At 47.1% G+C, this 21,455-nt stretch overlaps 2 protein-coding genes across 8 annotated transcripts in view; both read left to right on the plus strand.

The window, feature by feature from the left end:
- The window catches only part of LOC132384402 (lysophosphatidic acid receptor 5-like), a 49,773-nt gene that overhangs the window by 21,451 nt on the left and 6,867 nt on the right, over positions 1-21,455 (plus strand). Inside the window, exons 1-2 of one of the 5 annotated variants that reach the window (XM_059955525.1) lie at positions 857-997; positions 13,568-13,663. Coding sequence is in view for 1 of the 5 variants with exons in the window: in XM_059955524.1 (XP_059811507.1) it covers positions 983-997 (15 nt within the window). In the remaining 4 variants the exon portion in view is untranslated. Of the gene's footprint in view, positions 1-856; positions 998-13,567; positions 13,664-21,455 lie in introns of those variants that run through there. The other 4 variants (XM_059955527.1, XM_059955526.1, XM_059955528.1 and 1 more) reach the window with 4 other exon arrangements.
- LOC132384400 (lysophosphatidic acid receptor 5-like) overlaps positions 1-21,455 on the plus strand; it is a 102,379-nt gene that overhangs the window by 21,447 nt on the left and 59,477 nt on the right. The window contains exon 1 of one of the 3 annotated variants that reach the window (XM_059955522.1): positions 931-997. The exons of the other annotated variants lie outside the window; for them this stretch is intronic. The gene's annotated coding sequence lies outside the window, so the exon portion shown is untranslated. Of the gene's footprint in view, positions 1-930; positions 998-21,455 lie in introns of those variants that run through there. 3 annotated transcript variants of the gene reach the window in all.

Here is a 21,455-nt window from a genome sequence, read left to right on the forward strand (position 1 = left end):
CTCAGTCAGCAGATGACCCCACAGACTGACAGGTGAAGTGTTTGGGATCCTGGATGGTGGTGAGGGAGATGCGGCACTTGTTCCGCTCTCAAAGTCAAAGTAGAGTATTATCAGAGTACACAGGAGTCACACGTTCAATCCTGAGATTATTTTTCTGCATTTATACTGGGCAAATCTGTAGGGCAGTAACCATAGACAGGAATTGCAAGCTGTAAACACCAGGAAATGTAAACGATATTCAGACTCAGTAAACTAATGAGAAAGGCTGGCTCTGCTATCGGAGTCAAACACGGCAAAGGACCCTCCGGAAAATGCTGGCAATTCCGAACAATGTTTCTCACCCTCTGCATGCCGCCTCGGCTGAACTTTTAGTGACCGCAGCATCTGCAGTGCACTTTGAGTTAACCCTTAGTGATAGACTGAGAGCGAGACAAGGAAGTCGCGTGTGGGGAGTGAAGCCTGCGAAAAGCAGAAAGGGAGGGAGGGTGTGGTCAGGTGTGTTTACATTGTAAATACTTGCTGCTGTTCAAGTAAATATGCGCCTTTCGTCACGCCATATCCATACTTTAAACTCTAACCAGGTTTTTATACGTACTTATTTATTCTTTATAATCGTTGAACGTTGTTGCGCTTGTTTCTTTTTCATGCCGCGCAAACACAGTAAATCAGATCCCCAGTGTTTCTGGGTATGGCGTGAGGCGCTGAACTTTCGTCTGTAATTCTCGTTGAGTAATCGAGACTGTGAGGCACCCCAGCAATTAGCGCGTCATACTGCAGCAGACAACAGACGTATGAAGACCTGCCCTTCGCAAACCAGCTAAACTTCTTCTCGGGTTACACCGGAGGACTGTGGAGGCCCGATCACAAGGAAGGGCTGAATCCCCTTCCTGTTGCCCGTCGAAGGCGTCTCAGGGACCGATCCAGGCACATCTTGGTTTAAGGGAAATACAAAGGAACGAATCGATCAGACCGGCTCGGATTCATGGACGGCTGTAAGGTGAGGCCGGAAATACGGGAGAGGGGAGTGGCGAGGGAGAACAAGAGGTCGGAGCCGCGGGGGGAGGAGGCAGCGCCCCGGGAACTCAAGTGCACATTCTCTCTTTCTGTAACTAAACCCTCTCGTTCGTCCTCTATCCACTCTTTTTCCCTTTCTCTTTCACCTTTCATCTCTTTCTCTCTCCTTCTACCCTTTCTCTTCCGCTCTCTCCCTCCTGCTCTCTCCTCCTGCTCCCCTCTCTCCTCCTGCCCCCCCTCTTCTCCTGCCCTCTCCCTCTCTCTCCTTTCCCATCTGCCACACACCCCCCCCCACCCCTCAGTTTCTTCGCCATCTCTCTCAGCCCTCAGAAACACGAGACAATCTGCAGATGCTGAAAATCCAAGTGACACACAAAATGCTGAAGGAACTCTGCAGGCCAGGAAGCATCTTTTTATTTTTCTCCAGTCCTGACTGAGGGTTTTGCCCGAAACACCGACTGTTCTCTTTTCCGTGGATGCTCCTCTGGCATTTTGTGTGGGTTACCTCTCTCATTCCGCTCTCCTCCCTCTCTGCCCACTTCCCTCTCGACCCTCTCCTCCTCCTCACCTCCTCTGCTACCCTATCACTTTCTTTCACTTCCTGTTTTCCCAGTGCCTGTCAATCTATTCTATCCCTCATCCCCTTCCTCCATCTAACCACCCCAACACCCTCTCTCTATCCCTCAACCCCTCTCCTCTACACCAATTTTGATGCTTCTCTCTTGCTCTCCCTCACTCTTTTGTGTGCCCTCCAACCCCTCTTTCCTTCCATCTCCCCTTCTTGCAATTTCCCTCCTCCCTCCTGTAATTACCCCCTCTTCTCAACTCACCATTTTCATGTCTTTCCCTCCCTATCTCTCACTCACCCTTTGTCTTCCTTTCTTTCTGTCCATTTTCCTTCTCTCACCCTTTCCGTGCTTCCTCACCATCTCAATTCTCTTCACCCTCTCTCCACTCTCTGTTGTCTTCCCATTCTCTCCCCACACTCTCTTCAGCCCCTTCCATTTCTACCCTCTTTCTTTCCTACCCGACCACTCCTACCCTCTCCGTCTAGTTCCCCTCAGCCATTCTCCTCGTCCCCTCCCTCTGCTTTCTTTCACTCTCCTTCCCCTCACTGGCCCCACTCCATCTAACTCTCTCTCTCCCACCCTTCAGCCCATTGAGTCTATTCTGGCATTCCATCATGGTGTATTTACTACCTCACAGCTCCCTCCTCTTGCTTTCTACCTGTAACCTTTACGAATCAAAAGCCTCTGCTTTAATTACACCCAATGACCAGGCCACCAGAGCCATCTTCTGGCTAATCAAATTCCTCCTTATCTCTGTTCTAAAGGGACGTCCTTCTATTCTGAGGTTGTGCCCTCCTGTACTAGATCCTTTTCCCACTGACTATAGGAATCACCCTCTCCATATCCACCCTATGAAGGCCTTACAATATTCAGCATGTTTAGTGAGATCCTCCTAAACATTCTTCTAAACTTCAGCGACTACAAGCCCAGAGCCAACAAACACTGCTCATACATTAAAACTTTCACTCACAGGATTATTGTTAACATCCTTCCTGCCTGTCCTTCTGATTCAATGGGCTTCCTTCGATTTAAGCTCCCAGCTATCATCTTCTTTCAGCCACAACTCGGTGATGCAAACAACGTTATACCTGCCATTTTGTAAATGTGCTGCAAGGTTACCAACTGTGATCATTTACATCTCACACCTTCAGTCCTGTATTCATCACCCTTTTCGATTTTTGCCCCCATGTTTCAACAGACCCTATTTTCCCCTGTCATCGACTATCCTTCAAATGCAGAAAGCATTTATTTGGATAGCAACTGATGCATCCCAAGCCCTATCACCTTGGTTCCAACTGCCCCTGTCAAATTAGTTTAAACTCTCCCTGACAACTCTAGCAAGGATATTCAGGTGTCACACTTCCTTTTTGTACAGGTCATCCCTTGCCCAGAAGAGATCCCAATGATCCAGAAATGTGGAACTGGAGTTTTGGGGTAGCTAGTTGCAGGCAGCCATCGATCCCAGGGGATCACGTGTTTGCACCTCTGGTGGACTGTCTCCTTTGAAGAACCGGCTGTTGCCCCTGCAGTGGGCTCCCCCTCTCCACATCATTGATGTATTCCACAGGAAGGGCAAGCGTCGATACAGCCTGGCACCAGTGTTGCCACAGAGGTTGCCGGAGTGAAGTTGTAAACGACATCAAACTGCTATAGGGACCCCGGCTCCGGATTTCTTCCACAGGGTTTACTCCCGAAGCCATTCCCATAGATGGGCGAGCATGGCCGCAAGGCAGCAGAGATCGAAAATCAGAGTTTTCCTCCTCCTAGACGGGCTACCGTCCAAGGCTGACAAGCCCCACCAGCCCGAAGGGTTGGTAAAGATGTTCTTGATCCTAGGCGCAAAGTCAGGAATTGAAAGCCTGAGCTTAATAGGAAATAATATTCCAAATTATGTGTATTGCATTCCTGGTGTTGTAGGTGAGATGGATGAACTGAGCATGGATCAGCACGTGGAATTGTGACAGTGTTAAATATGATGGCAGGATATGGTATTAAAGGTAAGACTCCTGGCAGCGTGGAGGATCAGAGGGATCTTGGGGTCCGAGTCCATAGGACACTCAAAGCTGCTGCGCAGGTTGACTCTGTGGTTAAGAAGGCGTATTGGCCTTCCTCAATCATGGAATTGAATTTAGGAGCTGAGAGTCAATTTAGGATCCTGGCTTTGCACCTAGGACTAAGAATATCTTTACCACCCCTTCAGGCTGGTGGGGCTTGTCAGCCTTGAACGGCAGCCCGTCTAGGAGGAGGAAAACTCTGATTTTCAATCTCAGCTGAGAGGCAGCTATATAGGACCCTAGTCAGACCCCACTTGGAGTACTGTGCTCAGTTCTGGTTGCCTCACTACAGGAAGGATGTGGAAGCTATAGAAAGGGTGCAGAGGAGATTTATAAGAATGTTGACTGGATTGGGGAGCATACCTTATGTGAATAGGTTGAGTGAACTCGGCCTTTTCTCCTTGGAGCGACGGAGGATGAGAGGTGTCCTGATAGAGGTGTACAAGGTGATGAGAGACATTGATCATGTGGATAGTCAGAGGCTTTTTCCCCAGGGCAGAAATGACTAACATGAGAGGGCATAGTTTTAAGGTGCTTGGATGCAGATTCAGAGGAGATGTCGGGGGTAAGTTTTTTTATGCAGAGAGTGGTGAGTGCATGGAATGGGCTGCTGGCAACGGTGGTGGAAGCGGATACGATAGGATCTTTTAAGAGACTCCTGGATAGGTACATGGAGCTTAGAAAAATAGTGGGCTATGGGTAAGCCTAGGTAGTTCTAAAGTAAGGACATGTTCAGCACAGCTTTGTGGGCCAAAAGGCCTATATTGTGCTGTAGATTTTCTATGTTTCTACGTAGCCATTGGTGAGAGCGGGTTGCAGGAGGAGCAGGACGTGTAGCTCAATGTTCCGAGATTCTATGGCTCTGAATGTGATTGAGAGGGAGGGATGGTATCATTCATCACTTGCACTGAGGATATGCTGGTGAGACTGAGGAATAAGAAACGGATGATAGCTAATGGGGTTCTATTATAGACCCTCCCACACGGATTTGGTGAGAAGGCAGGTGTATGAGGTTGAGTGGGATCCGGGATCAGCCATGATTGAATGGCAGAGCATACTTGATGGGCTGAATGGCCTAATTCTGCTCCCATGTCTTCTGGTGTGCTTTAACTGAGCAAATTTGTAGGGCGATATCAGAAGTTGCAAGAAACATAACATGGCATTGTGTTAGAAGGTGCTTTCAGGAGTGGAGACACGTTTGCAACATGTCAAAAGTGTTCAGCAAGGTTTCCTTAATCAATCTGTAGAGGCCATAAGCAGACAGTGTGATTCAGGATCTCCAACCAGGGAACGAGATAGGCCAGGTAACAGAACTGTGTGTCAGGGGAATGCTTTAGTTATAATGATCTTAATTCTATAAGTTTCAAAATAATCCTGGAGGCAGATGGGTTGAGGTTCTACACCGGAGAAAAGCTAGTTTTGATGGCATCGGAAAGGATCTGGCAAGTGGGGGAGTTCAGAGAGGTTGTTTCTGGGAAAGGGATGCTTGGTTAGCGGAAGCCTTTCAGGGGTGAAACTTTGAGAGCGGCAGAGTTCCTGTCAGAATACAAGGCAAAGCTAGCCTTGAATTTCTGAGAGATGATGAGGTCCTGGTTAAGAAGTAAAAGGGGGAGGTGCATAACAGCAAAGCCAGCCAGGAAGAAACGTCGTCATTTAGGAGGGAAAATGAGAGGGCAAAAATAAAATAAGAAGGCTTGAAGTTGTAGCAGACAAGGTGAAGGAGAATCCCAAGGGCTTCTACAGGTATATTGAAAAAGAATGCAAGGGATAGACCTGACCCTCTTGGTGATCAGCATGGTCACCTACACATTGAGCTGCAAAAGATGGAGGAGAACTTAATTGGGTTTTGTTTTTGAATCTATTTAACCGGGAGTCCATCAAAATGAGGCAAAGCAGTGGTGAGGTCATGGATTTCAGAGGAGGAAGTGCTCACTGTCGTAGGACAAATCAGGGTGGCCGGGGACTAGTTCAGAGACTGCAGGGGTCCTAGCAGAGGTATTAAAAATGTCCTTAGACACAGGTGAGTTGCTGGAAGGTGGATAGCTCATGTTGGTCTATTGTTGAAGAAAGGCTCTGAGCTGGGAAATTATAGGCCTGATGTCAGCGGTGGGTAAAGATATTTTAAAGGACCAGATCTATAAGCATATGGACAGACAGGGATTGAGAAAGGATTGTCAGCCTGGCTTTGTGCCTGGTAGGTCTCATCGAACCAACCGTTTAGAACTTATCGGGGAAGTTACCAGGGATGTTGAGACAGTGGATGTAGTCTACATGGACTAGCAAGACCTTTGACGTGAAGGCATGAGGGGCATAGACGGGGGTGGGATGCCAATTGTAATGCCAGAGGCTGGTTAAGAAGTTTCAGCTGTCTTCCCTTCAGGACAAGGATGTAAAATGGATCAGACACTGGCTTCATGGGAGAAGGCAGAGAGTGGTAGCAGACCCTCTCTAACCGGAGGCCTGTGACTCGTGATGTATCAATGATCTGGATGCTGGTGTGATCAGCAAACGAGGCCAGACATTGGCAGCGCAATAAGCAGCAGGGAAGGCCGCCAAGACTTACAGCAGGGTCTGAACCGGCTGTGAAGACGGGCTGAGCAATGACAGGTGCAGTTTAGTGAGGAGAGCTGTGAGGCGTTGCACTTCGGGAGAACAAATCAGGGTGGGACGTGCACAGAGACTGCTAGTGCACTGGGGAGTGAGGTAAAATGGAGGGCCAGAGTCATGGGGCACTGCAGTACTGATACAGGCCCTTCAGCCCACAAAGCTGTGCCAAAGATGTCCTTACCTTAGAAATTACCTACGGTTACCCATAGCCCGCTATTTTTGTGAGCTCCATGAATCTATCCTGGAGTCTCCTAAAATACCCTATCGTATCTGCCTCCAGCACCTCCACCAGCAGCCCATTCCATGCATTCACCACTCTCTGAGTAAAAAAAACTTACCCCTGTCATCTCCTCAGTACCCACTTCCAAAGCACCTTAAAACTGTGCCCTCTCGTGCTAGCTATTTCCGCCCTGGGAAAAAGCCTCTGACTATCCACACAATCAATGCCTCTCATCATCTTACACACCTCTCTCAGGTATTGCAATGGAACCTGCATCTGTCACATCGCTGTGTAAAGAAGCTGCCTCTCCTGTACCCCTTTAATATCTCACCTTTTGCCCTCAACCCCTGACCTCTAATTCTCATCTCAGTGTAAGAGGCCTGTGTGCATTAGCCCTCTCAGTTCTGTATCGAGGTATACAACTCTGCCATTTTCAGAGCTGGAGGCAGATATGGCATCTCCCTTCACCCTCCTATGCTCGTCCCAACGCACTCAAATTTTCCACTTAACTCAGGTCCTGAGGCTTCAGCCCTTGGGCCCCGATGGTTTTGTGAGACCAATGAGAATGTAGCTAGGTCAGTTAGCAAGTTGGGGCGCGGCTCAAGTCTTGGTGTACGTGCGAACACTAAGGATGGTTATAACACAAGACACACCAGAATCTAACCAACGATGAGAGCGGGTGGAGAAATGGCAGACAGAAATCAGCCCGGGCAAGACTGAGGTGGCAAGCATACGGGGAGGGGATGCGATCCATGGCAGACCTTACTGGAGCAGCGACACACAGAGGGGCTTCAGGGCCGCAGGCCGCACTTCCCTTGAAGTGGCAACACAAGGCAATGGATTGATGAACCAGGCTTGTAGCTTCATTGCCCATCTATCAGGGGAGTGTGTGCAAAAGGCAAGACAGTCGTACCACAACTCAATGAAGCCGCCTTTGAGTATTCTGATCTCCCCATTAATAATAATATTTTATTGATCTCGAGTGGGAAATTCTTTCATTACAGCAGCATCATTTAAATTCACACTTAGTAGTGTGCAGACTTAACTAATAGTAAAGTACTGAATAATATTCCAGTTGGCCCGCCTTATCCACGGATTCCGCATGCGCAAATTGAACCAACCGAGCTTAGCCAAAACACGGAAGTGCTCTTCCAGCACTAGTTGATCGAGCATGTACAGACGTTTTTTCTTGTCATTATTTCCCTAAACAATGCAGTATAACCACCATTTTATATAGCATTTACATTGCATTAGGTATTATAAGTAATCTAGAGATGATTTAAAGTATACGGGAGGGTGTGCGTGGGTTATCGTGCATCGGAATCGAAAAAAATTGGAAATTCTCTTACTAAGTAGGTTGGAACAGGTAGGTCCGGTATTATTTAGCGTCAGTTAGTCAAACATTTGTCTTAGTATATAGTATATATTTTACCTTTCTATGCATATAAAACACTTAAGAACGTTATGTTTCAGCATCGGGCTCGGGAAGTTCCCGAGCTCGATCTATGGACAGATTGCTATGGTGCACTCTGCTGGAGGATCAAAAACCCCAAACCCCAAAACCCAGTAATTGTTCTGATCATTGACCGATGTAGCCTAACGCTTTTACAATGACCGATGGCAATTGACCTCTTTCCGATCGTTTTATTATTTCCACTTTATTTTCAATCGTGATCATGATTATTTTTGTGATGGGAAACACTGCGCATTCAGAGCTCTGGCGCTGGGTCCTAATGTCCATGGCACTGGGACAAGTTAAATAATGTCTGGGGTTCCGCTGAGTCCTAAGACCCACCGGATTGAGACAGGTTGAATAAGGGACTTGAGCATCCACGAATTTTTGGTATCCCCGAGGGGTCCTGGAACCAATCCCCTACAGATAAGGAGGGCCAACTGTATACACAATAAAAATTTACCAATGTGCAATAATAATGCGCAAAATAATAAGACAAACATGATGATGTGTGTTCTCCTGACACACAAAGATGAACTGTTGTCCGTGCTTCTTGCAATTGGTAGGAAAGATTTCCTGTAGCGATCCTTGTGACAGTGGAGACGAATGAGTCTGTTTGTAAAGATGCTCAGCTGTTTATTCAGTAGCTCATGGAGAGGATGGGTCAGATTCAATTGTCCAAAATGTACAACAGTTCGTTTGGTGACGTTCCTCTCCACCACTCACTCACAAGAGTCCGGCTTGTAGCCAGGGACAGATCCAGCACCAATGCGGCTCCCCCAACATAAAGCAGCAAAGAAGGCTGCACTCAACAAACAACAGACTGGTAGAAGACCTCCAGCATCCTGCTGTTCTCACTGAAGGATCTCAGATTCATTACAAAATAGATTATGTTCATCCCCTTCTGGCAAACAACCTTGGTGTTGGTTTACCAGTTATGTTTGTTGTCGAGGTGAATGCCCAAGTATTTGTCCTCTTCCAGCACCGCAACGTCTTCTCCCAGAATGCACAGGACTCGTCACAGTCCCCTTCCTATAAAATCAATCAGCATCTCCCTGGTTTTGGCCTCATTCAGGAGCAGGTGATTCCCCCCGCTCCACTCCACAAACCTGTCCGCCAGTCCTCTGTACTCTGACTCCTGCCCATCTCTGAAACACCCAACCACCGTGTGAGTGAACCTTTGCAAATATCAAGACCCAGAGTGGTACAGAAGGTCAGAGGAGTACAGTGCGAACAGAGATGGAGACAGGACAGTGCCTTGTGGTGCTCCAGTGCCACCCGCGACCATCTCAGACAGAACTACCAGCCGTGCAAACTGTGGTCTATCTGTCGGGTAGTCAGTAATCCAAGAGGTAGTAGGTTTGTCTTTGCAGCTTCTCGCTCAGAACAAGAGGTTGGATTGTACTGAAGGCACTAGAGAAATCAGATGTCTTCTGTCTGCCCAATACTGAATCAGAATCAGGTTTGTTGTCACCAGCATGTGACGTGAAATTTGTTAACTTAGCAGCAGCAGTTCAATGCAGTACATAATCCAGCTGAAAAAAAATATAATAAATAAAATAAATATAATGATATATAAGCAAGTAAATCAATTACGTATATTGAATAGATTTGTTAAATAACGTGTGAAAACAGAAATACTGTATATTTTTGTAAAAAGTGAGGTAGATTCAATCTCCATTTAGGAATCAGATGGTAGAGGGGGAGAAGCAGTTCCTGAATCGCTGAGTGTGTGCCTTCAGGCTTCTGTACCTCCTACCTGATGGTAACAGTGAGAAAAGGGGAAGCCCTGGGTGCCTGGGGTCCTTAATAATGGACGCTGCCTTTCTGCGACACCGCTTCTTGAAGATGTCCTGAGTACTTTGTAGGCTAGTGCCCAAGATGGGGCCGACTAGATTTATAACCTCCTGCAGCTTCTTTCGGTCCTGTGCAGTAGCCCCTCCATACTGATTGAGTATTGTGAACAGTGTTGGGCTCCATATGTCTAAGACATTGCAGAGGGTTTACAGGAAGGATGCACAGACCTCACAGAGGGGGCAGAAGACTTTCACCAGGTGCGGCCTACACGAAAGTTTGTGATTTTCCCCTTCCCCACCATCCTTCTAAATTCTAAATTCCAGTGAGTACAGACCCAAAGTCATTTCACATTCCTGGAATCATCCTTGTGATCCCTCTCCGAAGCCTCTCCAGAGCCAGCACAAACAAGGGACAATCTGCAGACGCTGGAAATCCGAGCAACACACATGAGATGCAGGAGGGACCCAGCAGGCCAGGCAGCATCTCTGGAAAAAAGCAAACAGCCAACGTTCCTGGCCAAGACCCTGGGGGAGAAAAGGGAGGAGGAGTCAGAGCCACAGATGCTGCCCGGTCTGCTGAGATCCTCCAGCATTTTGCATGTGTTGGTCAGGTATTGCTACTGGCTTATTCTTGTCACATGCTCCAAGACGTGCTGAAAAGCTTTGTCCTGCATACTGTTTGTGCAGGTCAAACCATCAGAGTAGCTGAGCTGGCATGAGGTACAGCCCTGACAATGCAGAATTATGTGTAAAAACTACTGAGAAAAGAGCAGTGTAGGGAAATGATAAAGTACGAAAATCCACACACACACACACACACACACACACACACCTTCCCTTTCTCCAATTGTCCACTCTCCTCACTGTCAGATCCTTTCTTCTCCAGCTCTTGACCATTCCAACCCATCTGACTTCACTCCCTCCCCTTCCCTCTCAGTCCTGACAAAGGTTCTCAGCCCAAATCGTGGACTGTTTACTCAATACTGCCTGAACTGTGGAGTTCCTGCAGCATTGTACATGTTTTGCTACATATTACTATATCACACCCTGCAATTCATTTTCTTCCCGACATTCAGAGTGGAACAAAGAAATACAATAGATTCAATGAAAAACTACACAAAAACAAAGACTGACAAGCAACAAATGTGCAATAGAAATCAACAAATTCAGTATCCATCAGTCAGGACCCCCACCACCCAGGACATGCCCTCTTCCTATTACCACCATCAGAGAGGAGGGACAGGAGCCTGAAGACACACACTCAATGTTTCAGGGACATCTGCTTCCCCTCTGCCATCAGGTTTCTGATTGGCCAATGTTTTTATTTGCGTGTGTGTGTTTAACCACAGGTATATAATCGTAAATCAATAACCGATCAGACACGCTGATAGATAAACTCCTGTCAGGCTTCCAGCCGGGTTCAGGTATCAATCAGAGCCGGCGTTTCAATGGCAAGCTCAGCCGTCATCCCTGGTGAAGATGGCAGAGTCTGGCGCCGAAACGCCGGTTATAGTCATTCTCTCTACCCGGCCTGGAGCCCGGGAGGAGCTGATTTGATGTACTGTTGTGATTTTTAGGTTTCTTTATTATGATGTATGAGGCCGTTGCATGTGTTAAATCTGATTCAGACTCTGACCGTAGCAATGACGTTTTCTGAGCCTGGCGCCCAGCTTCTCATCCAAGACGTCTCCCTTCAGGCTCCAATGCAGCCGAGGAAAGAGGTCAAACATTTCTAGCCTCTCCTCTCAAATTTTATTTATCCTGAAGGAAGTTATTGTTGCAAGGTTGCTCAGTCAGATACATGTTCTCTAAAATGCAAAATGCAAACATTGAGGTATGAAAGAGACCAAATGTGTATTAAAAAGTAACACTTAAAAATGCAGAGGAGCAATGAAACTTGTATACTGAAGGAAGAGGAGTTGCAGAGTCCGACAGCCACAGGGACAAAGGATCTCCTGTGGGGTTCAGTGGTCCTCCTCAGTGGAATCAGTCTGTTACTAAAAGTGCGAGGGGTCCTCCATAATGCTCTGTAGCTACTGCAGCATTGACACAACCACCCGGGTATCCAGTTCCATCCCCTCCCCAGAGCGGAACCGGCCTTCCTCGTCAGCTTCTCACCTGCCCCAGCAGACCGTACGTAGCGTCACATCGTCCCAGTCGACATCCCCCACAGCTCCTAGAGTGCTTCGGTGTGGGGGTAGGCCCTTTGGCAGACTGGCCCGGCCCTGTTGAAGATAGACCCATTTGCTTATGTGCCTCACACCACTCTCTGCCTTTGCTCTCCGTCCCTGTCCAAGTCTCTCCTAAATACTGTTGATGGATCTTCCTCTGATACCCAATCGCACGAATGGACTGCGCCCTGGGTGCAGACGAGAGTCCCTCGGGTTCCGATAGGTCAATCCATGGCCTCCTCGATAAGGCCACACTCAGGCTGGAGGACCAGCATTCCATCTGGGTAGCCTCCAAATGATGTCATGAGCCTTGATTTCTCAAACTCCCAGTAATGCCCCTCTCCCCTCAACATTCCCCATCCCCTTTTCCCTCTCTCACCTTCTCCTTGCCTGTGCATCACCTCCTTCAGGTGCTCCTTCCCCCGTTCTGTCTTCCATGGCCTTCTGTCCTCTCCTATTATGTTCCACTTTCTCCAGCCCTGTATCTCTCTCCCCGATCAACTTCTCAGCTCTTTACTTCACACTTACCCCTCCCAGTTTCACCTATCACCTGAGTTTCTCTCACTTCTCCCCCACCCCCGACACTGTTTTAAATCTACTTCTCATCTTTTCTTCCCCCAGTCCTGCTGAAGGGTCTCCACCCAAAATATCCTCTGTACTGTTTCCCATCGATGCTGTCTGGCCCCATGAGTTCCTCTGGTATTGTGTGTGCCCCACAGGGTCCTGATGGTTTCATATTCTCTCTCTCTCTCTCTCTCTCTCTCTCCCTCTCTCTCTCTCTCTCTCCCTCTCCCTCTCCCTCTCCCTCTCCCTCTCCCTCTCCCTCTCCCTCTCCCTCTCCCTCTCCCTCTCCCTCTCCCTCTCCCTCTCCCTCTCCCTCCCCCTCCCCCTCCCCCTCCCCCTCCCCCTCCCCCTCCCCCTCCCCCTCTCCCTCTCCCTCCCCCTCTCTCTCTTATTAAACAGGTGTCCAAGTCCCTGACATCCACAAAGACTGTGTGCTTCCACCCTATCTGAGGCCCTCATGAGATCACGCCTCATTCTCCTGCAGTGGATACACTCCGAGCCCGTTCAGCCTCTCTTTGTCACTGTCGCGTGAGTGCAGATAGCATCTTGGTGAAACATTTTTGTTCTGTGCTGTTTCCAATTTAACAATTGAGCAGAATCAAACAAGATCAGCCTCTCTGGCGAATTGCTAATCTGCAGCTGCATGCCAGAACACGTGCAAAATGTCTGCTTCATTTATCTCCCCTCCAATCTCCTTGATCTTTCTCCTTTCCTGTAAATTCCTGCAATTTCCAGAGTCACATGTACCTACTCGTCAAAAAGAATATTGCATTTTGGGCCTGGCACTCTGCAAGTGCACCAAACTTTGGTCTGTCTGAAATTCATAGTTACCACGTGAATTTATTTATGAACCGTCTGTGGGACTTCCTTTGAAACCACTTGAGCACTGTTCCTGTCTTGTGGTGAGCAGAGCTGCTTGCTCACCTTCACAAGCATACCCCAATCAGCATTGTACTAAACCCAAATCCACAACTGCCCTCGTCATATCCTCCCGAAACTCTGCACCCAGATCAAGCAGCTTCTCTCAGAGATCACGACCATTGGTGTGCGACCGTGCCCTCGGAGGCGTGACCATGCGTGGCCTTACAGATCTTTATGGCCTTCCACCCCCCTCCACAGAGAGAGATCTCCAGCAGAAGATAGCAGCTGTCAGACCGATGCTCCGGTGCACGTGAAGGGGCCAGCTCCTGAAACGTCGCGATCCAGGTGAGGAAGGTAGGTCTGCTCGGCATCTGTGCTCGCAGTGTTGGCATCGTGTGTGTGGGAGGGAGAGGCAAAGAGAAGCGAGCAGGTCTCAGCCTACTTGGAGCGTGACTTCCTTGCTTAACATTGACCACCCCATCTTGCAATGAGCCCATGTTTATCCTCTCAAGCTCTGCCCCCCCCCGTGTCCCACTTCCCAATTCCCCACCTATTTCTCTCACCCTGCCTCTCATTGCCCACCTGTCTCCTCACCCATTTTATAAATACACAAAACCATTTCCCCTCCCATTCTCTCCCATGGCCCTCTCCTTTCTCTCCCCCTTCCCCTCATCCCACCTCTCACCACTTTCGCCTGACAGTGAGGATAGGAACAGAATGAAGTGGCAGATAAATGCGTGGATGAAGATTTGGAGCAGGGGCAGAGATTCAGATTTCTGGATAATTGTGACCTCTTCTGCTGGGAGCTGTACAAAAGAAACAGGCTGCACTTGAATCCAAGATTCTTGAGAGCAGGTTTGCTGGAGCTTTTGGGAGTGTGTAAGCTACTATGGTAGGGGTTGGGAACCAGTACGATGGAGCCGAGAGCTGTATTCAAATGAGTGTAGCATTTGGAATAAGGTGGACGGACTCGAGGCACAATTACAGATTGGTCGGTTTGACCTTGCGGGCATCACTGAGTCGTGGCCGAAAGAAGGCCCTAGGTGGGAGCTTAGCATCAAAGGATGTACATTGTATCGAAAGGACAGGCAGGAAGGAGTACATAGGTGGTGATGTGGCTCTGTTAGTAAGAGATGGAATTACACCTTGAGGAAGAGGAGTCATGGGGTCAGAGAATGTTGAAACTTTGTGGGTGGAGTTAAAAAATTGCAAGGGTGAAAAATAATAATGGGAAATCATATATAGGTCTCATATGGAAAATCATAAATAGTTGTCAAGGTGTGGGGTTGAGATTGCAAAGAGAGCTGGAAAAGGCATGTAAAACGGGTAATGACACAATTGTAATGGTGGACTTCAATATGCAAGGGGATTAGGAAAATCAGGTTGCTGTTGGAACGGAAAAGACGGAATTTGTTCCATGCCTGAAGAGATGGCTTTTTAGAACAGCTTGTGCCTGAGCCTACTTGGGGAAAGGGCATCTTAGATTGGGTGTTCTGTACTAATCCAGATCTTAATATGGCATTTTATGTAAAGGAATCTTAGGATGCAGTAATCATATTATGGTTAAATTCATACTGCAGTTCGACAGGGAGAAGCACAAGTTACATGTATCCGTATCACAATGGTATACAGGGAATTTCAGAAATATTAGAGAGGAGATTGCCCGGGTGGAGGAGGAGAATGGCATGGATGACTGCAGAGCAGAGATGACTGAAATTTTTGGGAATAGTCCACAAGGCACAGGATAGGTGTGTCCCACAGTGGAAGAAGCTCTAAAATCGTAGGGGCTGACTAAGTTAAAGGCTGCGTAGAAACCAAGGAAGGGGCATATGAGCTAACAAAACAGAGTGGGAAGTTGGATGATTGGAAAGATTTTAAAATTCAGCAAAGGCCATTAAAAAAGCTGTAAGAAGGGAAAGGATAAAATATGATGGCAGACAGGCCAATAATATAAAGCAGGAAACTGAAAGTTTTTTCCCATTATAAGGAGCAAAAGAGAGGTGAGAGTTGGGATTGGACCACTGGAAAATGATGCTGGTGAGGTAGTAATGGCGGTCAATGAAATGGCAGATGAAAATAATGGGTACTTTGCATCAGTCTTCACTGTGGGGCAGAGGTCTGTGAGTGTCAGGGAGCAGGAGTGGGCATTATTGCTATAACAAAGGACAGAGTGCAAGGAAAACTCAAATGTCTTAAAAAGGACAAGTCATCTGGGCCAGATGGTCCACATAATGAATGATAATGGATGCATTGGCCGTGATCTTTAAGGAATCAATTGATTCTGCCATGGTCCCCGAGGGCTGGAAAATTGCAAAAGTCTTTCAACTCTGGCAAAAGAAAACAAATAATAAACCAACACGAGGAAATCTGCAGATGCTGGAAATTCAAGCAACACACACTAAATGCTGTTGGAACACAGCAGGCCAGGCAGCATCTACAGGGAGAAGCACTGTCGACGTTTCAGGCTGAGAATTATAGGCCAGTTAACTTAACCTCAGTGATTGGGAAAGTGTTAGAGTCTATTATTAAGGATGAGGTTTTGGGTGCTAAGAGACTAATGATAAGATCAGTCAAAGTCACAATGGTTTCTGTGAAGGTAAATCTTCCTGACAAATATGTTAGAATTCTTCAAGCAAGTAACAAGCAGGGTGGACAAAGGAGGGGCAGTGGATGTCATTTACTCGGATTTTCAGAAGACATTTGATCAGTTGCCATATGAGGCTGCTTAACAAGATAAAATCCTTTGGCGTTACAGGAAAGATACTGGCATGGATAGTGGAATGACTGACAGGCAGGAAGCAGTGAGTGGGAATAAAAGGGGCCTTTTCTGGTTGGCTGCCAGTGACTAGTGATGTTCCTCAAGGGTCAGTATTGGGAATGTTACTTTTCACCTTGTTTGTCAGTGATTTAGATACTGGAATTAATGGCTTTGTGGCAAAGTTTGAAGATGGTACAAAGCTGGAGGGGTAGGTTGTGCTGAGAAAGCAATGCAATTGCAGAGGACTTTGACAAATTGGAAAAATGGGCAAAAATGTGGCAGATGGAATACAGTGTTGGGAAATGTATGATAATGCATTTTGGTAGTGCAGAATATTATCTAAATTGGGGAGAAGTTTCAAACATCAGAGATGCAAAGGGACTTAAGACTCCTCGTGCAAGACTCCCAGAAGCTTACTTTACAGGTTGAGTCTGTGGTAAAGAAGGTTATTGCAATGTTGGTATTTATTTCAAGGAGAACAGAACATAAAATTAAGGAGATAATGCTGAGCCTTTATAAGACAGTAATCAGGCCACACGGACTATTGTCAACAGCTTTGGGCCCATATCTCAGAAAGGATGTGTTGTCATTTGAGAGTTCAGAGGACACTCATGAGGATGATTCCAGGAATGAAGGGGTTAACATCTGAGGTTTTGTTTGGCAGCTTTGAGCCTCTACTTACTGGAATTTCAGAAGGATGCTGGGGGATCTCATTGAAACCTATCGAATGTTGAGAGGAGTGGATAGGGTGGATGTGGAGAGGATGTTTCCTGTGGTGGGGGTATCCAGAACTCAAGGGCACAGCCTCAACATTGAGGGGCAACCTTTCAGTACAGAAGGAAGGAGGAATTTTGTTAGCCAGAGAGTAGTAAATCTGTGGAATGCTCTGCCACAGACTGCGACGGAGGCCAAGTCCATGCATATATTTCAGTCAGAAGTTGATTGTTTCTGATCGGTCAGGCCATTAATGGATATGGCAAGAAGGTAGATGTAGAGGGTTGAATGGAATCTTGTATCAGCCATGATGGAATGGCAGAGCAATCTCCATGAGCTGAATGGCCTTGTTCTGCTCCTATGATTAATGGTCCGATGTTCTAAACTCCTTTCCTCCTTTTCCCCATTCCATCTCCTCCCCACACCTCCCTCTCGCCCTGCCACGATCCTGACTGTCGCCCAACAACTCTCCCCCTCTCCCTTCACACCTCCCTCTCGCCTCACACATCCCTCTCCGCAATACACCTCCCTCTCCACCCACACACCGCCCCCTTCCACCAATTCTCCTCCCTCTCCCTACTCTCCACCCTCTCCCCTACTCTCCACCCTCTCCCCTACTCTCCAACCTCTCCCCTACTCTCCAACCTCTCCCCTACTCTCCACCCTCTCCCCTACTCTCCACCCTCTCCCCTACTCTCCACCCTCTCCCCTACTCTCATCCCTCCCCTAATCTCCTCCTACTCCCCCACTCTTCCTCTCCTCCCATCTCCCTTCTCAACCCTCCACCAACTCCCACTTCTCTCCTCCTCCTCCTCCTGCTACTCTCCCCCTCTCCTGCCACTCTCCCCTCTCACCCAGCTCTCCCTCTCATTCCACTGTTACGTATTCAGGCAACAATAAATATATGTTAGGCGAGGGTTTATATAACAAATAACACGTTTATTAAACACTGTAAACAAACCCCCCAAAAGTAAACAAACGCTAAAGTAACCGGAAAATCAGCTGCTGTGCGGCAGCTTAAACAGTTCTTAAAGCGATGCAGCTCAAACAGTTCTTAAAGCGATGTTGCAAAAACAGTTCTTTAACGTAGGATTGCCACAAGTTCAAAATGCTCACAGTCCATTTAAGGGAGAGACTTTTTAAGACGATTTAAATTCTCTTTCACGTCGCTTTGCTTCAGTCCCCGAAGTCAAACTTTTCCCACGAAGAATTTACGAAACGTAATGGCTTAAAGGCACTGACCTTTCCTTTATCACACTGTCCTCAAGCTTTTCTGCTATCCCGCACAGATTAACATGAGAACAGTCAACGAATTCCTTCCGAATAAAGATCAAACAAGTTCGAACCAGTTTCACCGTCGAAAATCGATTCACCTCGATCTTTATCTCCCGAACTCCGATCTTCACTCTCCACTGATTCTCAACTAGCAGTATTGTAAAGAAACTGCTGGCAATGACCTTTTATACTTTAGGCATTAGATAAAACTTCATCTTTCAACTAAACTGCATCATCACATTAAATCACGCATGAAGTCAACATGGCAAATCCAGCCACGAACTGCCCCTCCTCACAGGGAGGGGTCCTCCTTTTATACCCTGTAAAAAAAAAACCTGTCACATGATCTCTACTGGCGGGAAAATGACATCACTCCACCATCACAAGACCATTACCTCAATTCCAGTACAGCTTCAAACCCAGTCACGTGACAAGGGTACCACTGTCATGTGTCACGAGTATGTAACACCACAAATGCCCCTTACTTCACACACCACCCTCTCCCCCAAATCTGCATATCCTTTGATGCCCTGACCTTTCTGCAAGCTATCAACTTCCACTTTAATCATCCCCACACCTTTGGCCCCCACCACAGTCTGTGACAGAATATTCCACAGACTCATTTCTCTCTGGCTAAAAAAAAGGTCCCCTTTTCCCTCTGTTCTAAAATGTCGCCCCTCAACTTAGAGGCTGTGCCCTCTTGTTCAGGATACTCCACCATAGGAAACATCCTCTCCACATCCACCCTATCGAGTACTTTCAACGTTCGGTAGGTTTCAATGAGAACCCCCCACATTCTTCTAAATTCAGTTCAATGTTGCCAAACATTTTAATGCCTTCATTTCCTCATTTAGATAATAGTCTGCACTATTATTCCTTTTACCAAAATGCATCATCAGATATTTTCCAACACTGTATTCCACCTGCCACTTTTTTGCCTATTCATCCAATTTGAATAAGTCCTGCAGCAATCACGTTTCTTCCTCAGCACAATCTACCCCTTCAGCTATCTTTGTATCATCCGCGGATTTTATCACCAAGCCCTCAATTCTATTTTCTGTATCTTTTATAAACAATGTGAAAAGCAGCGGTTCCAAATCTGACCCCTGACGAACACCACTAGTCACCAGCAGCCAACCAGAAAAGACCCCCTTTATTCTCTTTCGCTGTGTCCTGCCTGACAGCCATTCTGCTATCCATGCCAGTATCCTTCCAGCAATGCCATAAGATTTTGTCTTGTTATGCAGCCTCATCTGCAGCACCTTATCAAACACCATCTGAAAATCCGACTAAATGACATTCTCTGCCTCTCCTTTTTCCCCACCCTGCTTGATACTTCTTCCAAGAACTCTTAACAGATTTGTCAGGAAAGATTTCCCTTCGCTGAGCCATGCTGAGTTTGACTGATTTATCATTAGTCTCCAAGTACCTTGAAGCCTTATCTTTAATAACAGACTCTAACACTTTTGCAACCTCTGAGGTGAGGCTAACTGGCTTCTCATTTCCTTTTTTTTGCCTTCCTCCCTTCTTGGAGTGGAGTGACATTTGCAAATTTCCAGTCCTCTGGCAGCATGCCAGAATCAAGTGATTCTTGAAAGATCATGACCAATGCATCTGTTATCTCTTCAGCAACCTCTCTCGGGACTCTGGGATGTAGTCCATCTGTCCCAGGGGACATCCACCTTAAGACCTTTGCATTTGCCATGGTCCTTTGTATTAGCAATGGCCCTCACACCTGCTCCCTGACACTCACGGACCTCTGCCCCACTGCTGATGTCTTCCACAGTGAAGATGATGCAAAGTACCCATTAAGTACATCTGCCATTTCTTTGTCCCCCATTACTACCTCACCAGCATCATTTTCCAGTGGTCCAAAATCAACTCTTACCTCCCTTTTACCCTTTATACAAATGAAAAGAACTTCTGTTATCCTGCTTTATATTTGTGGCTTGTTTGTCCTCATATTTCACATTTTAGCTTCTGTAGTTGGATTTTAAAAGCTTCCCAGTCATCCAGCTCCCCATTCACTTTTGCTGCCTTATACCCTTTCCTTGGCTTAAATGCAGTCCTTAATTTCCTTTCTCAGCCCTCATAATTAAATTAGATATCAAATGCCCAGCTAAACTAATTCCTTCTGCCTACACCCAGTTCAAACCTATCGATTTCCTCCACATTCGTGCCCCTTTTGTTTTTGCCTTTCTACCATCCCAAGTACCCAGCCACTCCCTGTCTGAAAAAATAATCTTGCCCCAAAAAATCTCCTTTGAACTTACCTCCTCTGAACATAATTGCATGCCTCCTGGTATTAGGCACTTATGATCCTAGTGGCATTGTGGTGGGTCGTCTTTGAGCACTCAGCTAATCCACCCAGTAAAACTGGGAGGAACTCAGTACTGTTTTGTGCAGGTGTACATGGCCTCCTGCCATTTGTTCTCCCTGATGAAGGCAAGCTTGCTGAAAGGCCTTCATCACCCCCTTCTCCAAATTACACCTGCAATCAGCTCCCATTGATTTTTGTCGGCTTTACACTGGGAAGCTTTAATTCTGTTGCATGCCATCCAGGCAGGCTGTGCCCGCTGAAGCAGGTGCATCCAGAATCCAAAAGGAAATCAGAATGTAGAATTGCAGAGAATGTGTTGTGATGGACGGGTCATAATGTCATTGACTGGGGATGAAGTTGACTTCAGCAAACAATGTCCATTTAAGAGTCGGGTACCTACATTTTTTGTCCAATGGCAGAGAGGAAGAGGTGCTGGACGACATTCACTGAAGCAGGAAATGCAGGAGGAGCCAAATTTTTTTTTTGTCCAATGGCAGAGAGGAAGAGGTGCTGGATGATATTAACTGCAGCAGGAAGTGCAGGAGGAGCCAGTGGAAGGGGAAGCTGGGTTTCCTGATGGGCTTGTGCAGAGCACTTGCTATTTCAAGCCTTGACGCGTCTGGATAAGATGTTTTTTTGTGGAGGGTCGATGACATGATTGGTGATGATCTTTGGGGAGCATTTTGGATTTGCTCAACATTTTCTGCAAGCAGAGGTGCTGTTTCAATCACAGCGTACTTATGGTTGGACCTGGACAAATTGACGGTGCCATTTAGACCCAGGAACAAGAGAGCTTCTTGTCATCCCAGCTTTCCAGCAGATTCCCTGCCTGCTTTCTGTCTCATCCTCCCCTCATTGATCAAGCTATTGCAGAGATAGGTGAGAGCTTCAAGTTCATGGCCAAACACGAGCTAGCAGCTTCCCCATGTCCTGCTGCACTGGTGATCGGGGGCACTGCCATTCTCATTCAGTTTGAGACAAATCTGTCAACAGATCTGGCCCCATTTCTCAGGAAGGATGTGTTGTTATTTGTGAGAGTCCAGAGGAGGATGATTCCGGGAATGAAGGGGTTAACATAC

This window comes from Hypanus sabinus, chromosome 32 (genome assembly GCF_030144855.1).
Source record: "Hypanus sabinus isolate sHypSab1 chromosome 32, sHypSab1.hap1, whole genome shotgun sequence".
NCBI classification, from domain to species: domain Eukaryota; kingdom Metazoa; phylum Chordata; class Chondrichthyes; order Myliobatiformes; family Dasyatidae; genus Hypanus; species Hypanus sabinus.